Source organism: Colletotrichum costaricense (genome assembly GCF_030867565.1).
Source record: "Colletotrichum costaricense strain IMI 309622 chromosome Unknown Scaffold_12.1, whole genome shotgun sequence".
In the NCBI taxonomy this organism is placed as follows: Eukaryota; Fungi; Ascomycota; class Sordariomycetes; order Glomerellales; family Glomerellaceae; genus Colletotrichum; species Colletotrichum costaricense.
The window spans coordinates 176,683-186,683 of record NW_026848241.1 but is presented as its reverse complement, the minus strand read 5'-3'; the positions used below and the strand labels follow the sequence as shown (position 1 = coordinate 186,683).

The window sequence follows — 10,001 nt, the reverse complement described above, 5'->3', positions numbered from 1 at the left end:
GATTCTACAAGTTACTACGTTTCTTTGGGGGGAGCTGAGGAATTGAAGGTTTGCGAAAGCAGTGAGGCGGGAGCTGGCCGGGGTCTTACGGGTACAAGTGGTGCTGCGAGGGGATGTTAGCAAGGAACCAGCCCGGGGCAGGCCGTGGCATCTTCCGGCTCCACCTCGGCTAACTGGAACATTGGCGGCGGGCAATTGGATGAGACTTAGATCAATGGCTTCCTCTGTACCTCAAGATGTACCTTAAGCTTCTCAACGGGTGAGAAGGAACTTGATGGTGCCATCTTTTGTACCTTCCTCTCGTCTCTTTGAATAGCTTCTTCTTTTCTCAGAGTGGGTAGAGAGAGAACTAAAGGAAAGAGTCATTGGTAAGTTGACCAAGGCTTTTCCTCGAGCTCTTACTCCTCAAAGCCTAAGAAACAGTGTTATGAGTTCGTTCCCTGATAGGACCTCTCTGTCTCTGACCTGGCACCATGATATCCTATATCTCCGTTCTCTGCGGGACACCTAATGCTTGTCCCATGGTTTTGGAGACAGCTATTTCCAGCTCTTCATCAACGCTCCTCATAGTTCGCAACATGTTGACAACGCTGCTTAGCTACCAACTCTATAAGCACTCGGTGGAGGAAAGACAAAGTGGGCGATTGCAACGTGGAACCATGAAGTCATTGTCGCTGCAGCAGCGTTTATTGGAGTAGTTCTCCACTCGGAAACAATCAAAGACAAGCACAAACCTCCAATCCCAGCACCCGGAACCGTGGACGCCGTCATCCTCTAAGTTCTCGAGTCGGACAAAGCCGCTGCCCTACTAGAGTGGCCCAGAGGCTCGGTCTGACCTAGCCCATCTTGGGTGCCTAGGTTGAAATAGCTACGCTCCAGCTATCAAAACGCTCAGACTCGGTTTTCCACGTCTTCCCACGGTCCAAACATCACACGACCTGTTCAAAGCAGCTTTCTAGAGCTACTTCATAAGCGGAGAAGCTTCTAGTGCATCCGAACCCTCGACAGCAGCTGTTCTACCCCTACCTTACCTTAACCTTGCGGTGCCACCTCTGCAAGTCAACTCCATCGTTTTGGATCCGGCATAGCTGCAGAAGCATCCTTCCCGCCTCCTTCACCGAGGAATCTCGCCCTAGTGTCTCTCACGCCAGAAGACTCTACGAAGCTAATCAGGATCGAAACTTGAGTCCAAGCGACCCAACTCAACGCGCATCCTTATTATCTACGTCTCACGTCCAGATTCCTTGGCACTCGGGTCTCCAGAGTGAGAACCCGCCGTTGGTACTCTGCGATAAGATAAACCCCTCCGTTCGAACCCCGCCATCAAGAGCTTGGTTACCATCGGTTGTCCGTCCGGATCCGTCCCCGGTCAAGATCGTCTACCGTCAGTCGCTACTCCATCTCATTCTGAAGCCTGTGCGTCATTGCACCATCAAACACCTATCTCAGCTTGCTATCTTGACTTTGGCCCGCATACTCACCATCCCACAGATCCCTTCAGCAAAGCAAAGCAAGTCCGCATAGATACTCACAATGAGAGCCAGGTACAAGGGCCCGGGAGGCACAGGCGTCGTCTCACTCGAGGACACCGCAACAGTCGGAGACCTCTTCAACGAGATCAAGGACAAGACGGGCATCGCCGAGTTCACCCTCAAGTACGGCTGGCCCCTTCAGACCCTGACCCTCGAGCACAAGGACGCCAACGCCAAAGACCTGGGCCTCAACGGCCAGTCCTTCAGCATCGAGCCGGCCCATCATCGCGCAATCACACCTCCGCCCGCCGCCGCCGCCCCTGCATCTCGAGGCCTGGAGACGTCCAAGAAGCCCCGCCTCGATCCCGATGCCGACCCGTCCCCTTCGGACATCAGCATCCCGTGGCCGGAGCGTGAGTCGACTCTACGTGAGTACCAAGCTGCCCTTTTCACCCCCAATCCCCAAACTCCTTCCCATCTGACAACAAATCCCAAGTCCTTCGCGTGATGCCCGACGACAACAGCTGCCTCTTCACCGCCTTTGGCGGCGCCATCCCAGGCAAACAAATGGAAGCCAAAGAGCTCCGCAAAATGGTAGCAGACTACATCCGCCAACACCCAGACGACTACCCCGAAGCCGTCCTCGACATGCCTGTCGAGAAGTACATCCGCACAATCCAAGACCCCGAGCGCTGGGGCGGCGCCATCGAGCTCGGCATCTTCTCGGACCTCTTCGACCTCGAGGTCGTCGCGTTCGACGTCAAATCCCAAAACCCACTGCGCTTCGGCGAGAACAAGGAATCGCGCTGCATCCTCGTCTACTCGGGCATCCACTACGACCGCATCGCCTGCAGCCCCTCGGAGCCGCCCCATTACGCGCACTCGGACCTGCCTCCGGAACTCGATAGGACGAACTGGAGCACCGCCGACGACGAGGTCCTCGACCGCACGCGCGCGCTGATTCGTAAGTTGCACGAGATGCACTACTTTACGGATACCACCGAGTTCTTGCTGCGGTGTACCGTGGCCGGGTGCGACTGGTTGGGCAACGGGCAGAGGGAGGCCAACAAGCACGCCAAGGCGACGGGGCATATGGGCTTCAGCGAGATCAAGGACGAACCTGCGGGCGGTGGTGGTGGTGGTGCTTCGGGTGGTGCCGGCGCCGGTGCTGGTGCTTCTGCTGGTGCTGGCGGTGCCTTTGGCGATAATGCGCTGCGCAAGTGCGATGCTCCTGGATGTGAGTGGTTGGGCAGCGGTACGGCCGAGGCTAGGATTCATACGGGCGCGACGGGACACACTGCGATGACTGAGATTCCGGACTTTTGACGAATAGAGATAAGAGAGCCTATTGATGAATGCATGGCGGGGCGGAGTTGTTGGGTATGGATCATATGAGGAACGGGAATCGATGACTCGGGGAGTTTGGCTTGTTTTCAAGTCGAGAGATTCTCATTGGGAAGTGAAATCTCACGGCTTTATGATGAGTTTGGCATTTCATAAGTGAAATTCGCATAAAGATTCGACGACTACAATATCTCGTGACTACGCTTGCCCAACCTCATTCGACTTCAATCAAACTTGACCTCGCAACTCTGATCCAATCGCTCGCGATGACACGGGGCAAGACAAAAGTGAAGGGAAAGGGGGAAACTCCGCACGAAACTTCCATCTCAAAGGAGACCTCTCATCTCACACTCAGCAAACCTTCCACAAACCCAGTCTCATTCCTCACTCCTTATACGTCAACCCACCACCATAGCTATGCTGACTATTCGCCCCGCCCTTGGTAACAGTTCCCTCCTTCACACCCGTCGCGAAAGCGCAGCTGCCCAGGTCCCGCTTCTCGACTTTACCCGCGCCCGGCGAGATGTCAAAGTCGAAAATGTCCATCGGCAGGCCAATGGTCGTGCACGCGTTGGGTATGTCGACAATGCCCGCGACGTGACCCTGGATGGGCGCGCACGACATGAGGAGGTAGACCTGGTAGTCGCTGTAGCCGAAGCGGCGGAGGTATTCGATGACGCCTTTATGTTGTTTGCGTTAGCAAACATCATAATCATCAATCTTCCATTCGTAACATTCAAGGAAGCAACGAAGAGAACATGCAGGAGAAGGAAAAGAACAGAAGAGAGAGGGAGGAGGAAACGTACGAAGACACGTCTGACGATAGGCGACGGTAACATCCATGTAATGCTGCTTCCCGTGCTGATCAACCGAGAACCCTTCAAAGTAAATGTGCCGCCCGGGACCGAACTGCGGCTCGACGGGGCCGGGGATGTAAATGGGCGACTTGAGGTCCAGGTCGGCGACGCCGTTCTTGATGACTTTGAAGTTTATCGTGATGACGCCCGCCATCTCGATGGCGCCGCAAAAGGAGATTTCTCCGTCGCCCTCTGGGATATGGTTAGTGAGCTACCTGATGATATGGATACATGGTCATATGAGAGAGAGAGAGAGAGGGGGGGGGGGGGGGGGGAAGCACAGTTGGTTTAGTTGGAAACTTACGAGAGAAGTGTAGGTCGCCGACGCTGAATTTGGCGCCGGGGACGTGGACGGGTAGGTAGACTTTGCTTCCTCTGCTCAGGTTCTTGATACTATTCCCCTCAACGTCAGTGACTCTCATTTCCCATCATCCCCGAGTCTATCACCCTCCAGATTTCCTCGTCGAAATCTCTCAAGGGTAGAAAGAAGTAAAGAGGATGCTCAAAAACTCACTCGCAGTTCCCGCCATGCTCAGGCCGCCCAGGAATCGTCCTGGCCCCCTCCTTACCAACCTTCTCCTTGAGCTCCGCGTTCGCCGCGCCGGCGTGCACGTTGATCGGCTCCGGCGGCTTCGCGACGTCGCGGTCGAGCTTGTTGGCCGCGATGAGCTCGCCCTCGCGCGCGTTCCAGGTGTCGAGGACTTCGGCGGACGGGGCGCACCCCAAGATGCCCGGGTGGATGAGCCCGGCGAATTTTACTCCCGGGATGTGTCTCGAGGTACAGTAGATTCCTTCAAAGTCCCAGATTGCCTTTGCCCTATTTGCGTACACAGTGTTAGGGTTGTTTTGCGGTGAGAGAGGATGAGAACGGTGAGGATTGCGTTCATTGTGTATGGTACATAAGTATTGTCGGTGAGAGTGAGAGTGAGTGACGTGATGTGACAATGAAACAACTTACGCCGTAGGATACAATTCATCCAAAAACCCACCGCCGTTATTCTTATCAAATACACCCGTAAAGCCCCAAGGCTGGTCCTCGAACGGCTGAACGTCCATAATCTCCACCAGGAGCAGGTCCCCCGGCTGAGCGTCCTCGACCTCGAACGGACCGCTGAGGTAGTGGATCTTGGTCAGGTCGACGTTGAGCATGTCGTCCGCCGAGTCGTTGTTGCCAATCTGGCCACCGGTCCTGGCATTCTTGCGTGAGTTTGTTGAACACTAGCAGACGCAGGTGAAAGAAACAAGGGCGATTTACCAGTCTACGCATTCAATCTTGACTGTCTCGCCATTCTTGATAGTGCCGGAGAAGGGGACTTTGGGAGGGGCCTGGTTAGAGGGTATTGTGACATGATCTCCTTCCAGTTAAAGCACTCACTATCTGGATGCCATCTGTTCTGGTGTTGATGTCAACGAACTTGATGCTCGAGGCGTACATCGACAGCACTTGGGCACTTACATGCAGGCCAGGCTGCTCAGAAGCTGACTTATCGAAGCTGACCTTGTTGGCCGTACGAATACCAGTCTTGCCCATGGTGGAATGGATAAATTCAAAGTTGATTGTATCAGGCAAGTGATTCTAAGACAACAGAGTGAGATGAAATGTTCACTTGTCGTTATGAGATTGAGTGCCAGAACAGGTCGCTCTGCTTCCTAGTGTGGTAGATATACATGCAACCAAGCCAACGTCTCCAAACTACCCCGCCCTGAGCTCCTCGGAACTATCTCACCCAGCGAATGAGACGCCTTTCTCTCCTGCCTCGTCTGGCTATCTATCCCGAGTATGGGATTATCCCCAACTGTCCTCTATGAGACGGGAGTGGTGGTGGCTGCTGAGAGTTGCAAGTGCGGAGCTGGGTGCGGGCTGATAAGAGCTTTTGCCCGATACCGTAAGAGGCTTGTTTCTGGCAACCCCCGCATTGGCTCCGCCCGTCGGCCAGTCTCCAAAAACCAATCGATAAGACGGCGTAGTGATCTCATGTCGCATGCCTGCTCCTATCATAAAACGTAATTGATTGGAATCCGGGGGTTGGCTATCTCGGCATCTGTCGTTTACGCCTTGTCGGTCCCCTTCACCCGTCCTGTTGCAGAAAAGAGCATTGCAAATGTCCGCAGAATGTCACCCTATCCCGGCATGTCTGGATTCACGCGATTTAGTTAAGCCTACGGATAGCGACCCCCGAAAAGTGATAGACGAACAGACACCCTCGCCGTTCCCTTGCCATTTGTCTACTCGTGCTTTTGAGCATCACCTGTCGGGTTGGCCGGCCGCGACTTGAGGTGAATGGCATCAATATCACCGAGGGAGAGGTTGAGGAATTCGTGCTTGTTCGTCCACTCCTGCTGGCTCGCGGCGAAAGCAGCCTTCTCGGCGGGAGGCGGGGGAGGATCGGTAATCTTGGTAATCAGGTACGCCGTTGAGGCCTCTGCGATACCATAGATCAAAACACCAACAAGGGGGATCTTAATCAATGTATAGAACCCGATGGCGAAGCCGAACAGCAGTCCCTCGCGGTTCCGGAACCAGTTCCTCTTCTGCTCCTTGGTAAAGTGCACACGAGAGAAATACGGCTCCAGCAGCTCTCTCATCAAACTCCTCGACGCAAAGTAACTCTGCAGGAAGATGACAATGTACCGCTTGGGCAAGAAGATGCCTGTTCCAAAGATGACAGACGCAGGACCCAATCCAACGGCATTGTTGAACGTGTAGAAACTGGCCGCGGGCAGCACGAATCTACCGACGATGGGTAGGTACGACAAGGCGAATACGGCGAGGGAGATGGCACCCTTCCGAGCGAAGCGGTACAGGAACATGCTGATGGCTTCGGCCGTGCTAGTCGTGTGGGTGCTGCCGTCGCTGACCTTGTACATCTTGAGGTTGGGATAGTACATATCTCGAAGCTTGGTCGGGTCTTCGTGCTTGTGTTTTTGGACATACGTCTTATCAACCCAGTTCAGCGAGTCCATAAACCTGCCTCCGCGTTAGCATAAGACCCAAGGACTGGGGGCAAGATGCGGACTTACATGTTGTCGAGCGTCGGGGTGACGTAGCGCATCAGCGCCATGAGGAAAAAGGGGACCTGCAAAACATATTCCTCGATGAAGTTGAGGCCCCCAACAAGCTGGTCGTCCCAAGTGACATGGTCCAGGCTCAAAAAGAAGGACAGAATCCAGAGAAAGACTCTGACGCCAATGATCTATTGCGCTATGTCAATACCTGCTGTGAGGAAGACAGGAGTATCTCGGTGGTTTTTCGTGCTCCTGGCGCAGGGGTTTAAGGTATACATACGGGAATGGAGATGACGAGACGGATGGCAAGGCCACTCAAGACAGCAATGCCGGCTTGTCGGTAGTGGTCCGATGTGAACAAGGCAGGGTTTTGAAGGGCTCGTTGAGCTTGTTGGCAGTTAGCATTTTGAGCTGTGTCAATAAACTCCAAAGGAATGGAGTCTGGACGCCATGTGCATGGTTCCATCAACTGACCTCCAACCAGCGTCAACTGGATGCCCCGCAGGATTTGGTTCAGGTCGAAGTGGGAGAGGTCGAACTCCCGCTTGAGCCTCTCCTTGTCAATGGGAAGCTTGTCGAGCTGCTTGTCAATCTGGCCTTCAAGCTTGTCGCGCCTTTGACCCTTTTCAGAGGTCGCCATGTTTTCTCGAGGGTGTGGAAGTGACGATGCCGATCACCACGAACGTTGCTGGGTGTTGAGGTTCAAAATATCGAGAGTCTTGGAGGGGCACGCGAGCTGTTGCGACCTTGTCAGCGCAGGGCTGGTTGCTTGGCCGGGAGCTAAACTTGCTGGGAGCTGGAGCTGAGTGTGGCGGGCAGACGATGACGACACACATACCGGGGGTTTAGTGGCTGAGAGACCTAGCACCTCACAACGCTGCCCTGCAACCGGTACGTCCGGAAGGTCGGATGGTCCGAGCTTCACCGAGTGCCGGGAAGCCCCCGTATTCCTTATCTTATCGATATCAGAGATAAGACCAACTAAGTGAGTCTAGGTAGGTAGGAGCTTCAAGTGCCTTGAGGTAAGGTACGTGGGTACCTAGCCCGGTAGGTACTTTTGGTACTGAACCACGTGAACCTACCAAACCACACAATTGAAGCGCCTCAGAAGCAGAATCATTCGCTTGTATGAGGGCGAGCTGCATGGCGATGCACCATCGCAGAACCAGTCAGCTCCGATGATCGGGTGCAAGTGGATTAGAGATTGGGAGATGTGGTACCCGGTTCATGTCGAGTTGCCGCGGCTGCGGCTGCATTGCGCACGCGTCGAACTTGCATCCCAGAACGCGTCCCTGTGCAAAGAGCTGGAACCCCTGCATGCATTGCTCAAAGCTCGACAGCTCGAAGCTTTGAAGCTCAGAGCTTTCAATGGACCAATGGCAGGTCCCTGAATTGTTAACCCCCAGGCATGCTGAGGCTCTTCAGGGTAGGTATAAACCCCAGGCGTTATATCTGCAATTGAATAAGACGGCTGTTGTCATGGGGGACCCGAGGCTCTTGAAGCTTTTTTGGAAACCTCGGAAGCTAGTTTCTGGTTGAGAATGCGGTGAGGGCTGAAATGACAAGGTAACACGAGCTCTCTAAGCCTCAATTTTTCAAAGGCGAGGATTGCAAGTGCGGAGCTGAAAAGGTATCCGTAACCAAATATGAACACTGCTGAAAATGCCAGGTTTCCACTGGATTTATGTTGAGGTTGCCCCGTCTCATCTTTGCCGTTTTCTTCTAAGCGAACATTACAACGCCTGGGCTCCCCCATATCGATCCCCATACTTATACGTAGTACGGATAGTCATGAAAAAAGTTAAGGGTATATTTTGGCTGGGATACGTCGGCTGTCCCCGGTGTGACCCCCCTAATGGATTGTGGACGCGGCACCTTGTTCGCGAAGCGACTACGACGTGCAATCTCCAGGCTGGCTCCAGATGGGGCCGGGCACATCACGAGGGCGCGCGCTTCAGTGAGCCTAGTCATCCTAGCTTGTTCTCCAGATCTATCTAGGTGGTCTCCGTGCATAAGAAGACGGGGCAAGTGAGAGATCAAAGCAAATTGGATCACAACAAGATGGGTGATGAGAATCTAGCATAGCAGACTCAGATCAGGTATGAGAGACAGTGAGTGAGGGGGCGAGTGAGTGAGAGAAAGAGAGAGAGGCATGTGAAAGCCAATCAGGATATGCTTGAGTGAGTGAGAGGGTTCGTTTTGTCTCAAACTCCCGCAATACTGGAATTGAGGGTCTCTCCTATAATTACCAGGTGGCAATGCATGTTCAGCATCTCTCTCCTGTGTACAGGGTATGAGTCTGCCAGTGTGTTTGAGCATTAGCAATCAACTCGAACGAGGTAAAGTGAGATGATGAGGTACGTCAGGCAAGGAATGATCCAGGAGAAAGGGAGTGAGAGAGAAAGTCTCATCGTACGGCCACAGGGTCGAGTAGTTAAGGACGGTGCCCAGGTGGGTGCGGGGCGCGGGGGGCCCATCGCTATCAAACGGCGACGCGATGGTTCAGGAAACCGGCAGCGTCAGAACCCCCCCGTCGGGCGCGTGTTTCCTCCAAAGCCTCGAACGAGTCCCCAAGAAGCCGTGACGTCGTTAACCCCTGGTCGAACCATGAGCAAATCCCAGATCCGTCCAAGCTTCATCATCTTTTGTCCATCCATCCATTCATCCATCACCCACGTCCGCCGCGCCCCCCCCCCCCCCCCCTTCCCTGTCGCCCTGCCTCAATCTCAATTATCAAAAACCTTTTTTCTTCCCTTCCTCTTACTTCCCTCCGCTCTCCGCCTTCCGGTCCCTCCTCCTCTCCTCATTCGCTTTTCCAGGGACACTCTACACACCCACCTTCTTCTTCCCTTCCATTCGTTACCCATCGTGTGGTGGCACAAGTGTTTCTTCTTCATCTGAAGGGTACTGAGACCGGAGCAAGACATTTTATTTTCTACCTAGGTTGCCGATTCTCGCTCGGCTCAAAAGGGGGTCCACGTCCTTCCGCGCCGCTGCATCAAGCCCGTTTGTTTGTCCGTTTCTCGGGTCCCTCAAAATTTACCCCCTTGCTACGGCCAGCATATCAGTCTTTCGCTTCCGATTTGCACCACCCTATTCTTTCGACCAAGGCCGGCGCGCTAAACCTACGCGACGCAAATCGATAACGCCCAACGAACGTCACCACCGACGACAACTTCCTCCTCTCAAGGCCTGTCATGTACTCGGTGTCAGTTCCGACATGACCCAGGTCCGACTCGTAGCACTCGCCCGTCAGCTGATAGTTCCCGCACGTACTTGACGACACTGCTCTCCTCTGGCCGAGCTGCCACACTCTCCCTCT

General features: G+C 54.2%; 4 protein-coding genes across 4 annotated transcripts; 2 read left to right on the top strand and 2 right to left on the bottom strand.

Annotated features, from left to right (window-relative positions):
- Positions 1–1,533: 1,533 nt before the first annotated feature.
- Positions 1,534–2,798, top strand: CCOS01_11023 (OTU-like cysteine protease; the record flags this gene model as incomplete). Its single annotated transcript, XM_060459176.1, has 2 exons — positions 1,534–1,900; positions 1,969–2,798. The coding sequence occupies 2 exons, from the start codon at positions 1,534–1,536 to the stop codon at positions 2,796–2,798; spliced, it is 1,197 nt and encodes a 398-aa protein (XP_060309908.1).
- Positions 2,799–3,200: 402 nt separating this feature from the next.
- On the bottom strand, positions 3,201–5,204 carry CCOS01_11022 (acetamidase/Formamidase; the record flags this gene model as incomplete). The annotated part of the gene is made up of 7 exons (XM_060459175.1): positions 3,201–3,496; positions 3,623–3,865; positions 3,978–4,066; positions 4,188–4,490; positions 4,632–4,862; positions 4,929–4,999; positions 5,049–5,204. The coding sequence occupies 7 exons, from the start codon at positions 5,202–5,204 to the stop codon at positions 3,201–3,203; spliced, it is 1,389 nt and encodes a 462-aa protein (XP_060309907.1).
- A 695-nt stretch (positions 5,205–5,899) lies between these two features.
- Positions 5,900–7,319, bottom strand: CCOS01_11021 (transmembrane protein UsgS; the record flags this gene model as incomplete). Its single annotated transcript, XM_060459174.1, has 4 exons — positions 5,900–6,641; positions 6,695–6,867; positions 6,960–7,066; positions 7,154–7,319. The coding sequence occupies 4 exons, from the start codon at positions 7,317–7,319 to the stop codon at positions 5,900–5,902; spliced, it is 1,188 nt and encodes a 395-aa protein (XP_060309906.1).
- A 1,864-nt stretch (positions 7,320–9,183) lies between these two features.
- On the top strand, positions 9,184–9,825 carry CCOS01_11020 (uncharacterized protein; the record flags this gene model as incomplete). The annotated part of the gene is made up of 1 exon (XM_060459173.1): positions 9,184–9,825. A coding segment is annotated over one exon (642 nt), but the record flags the coding sequence as incomplete, so codon positions are not given.
- Positions 9,826–10,001: the final 176 nt, after the last annotated feature.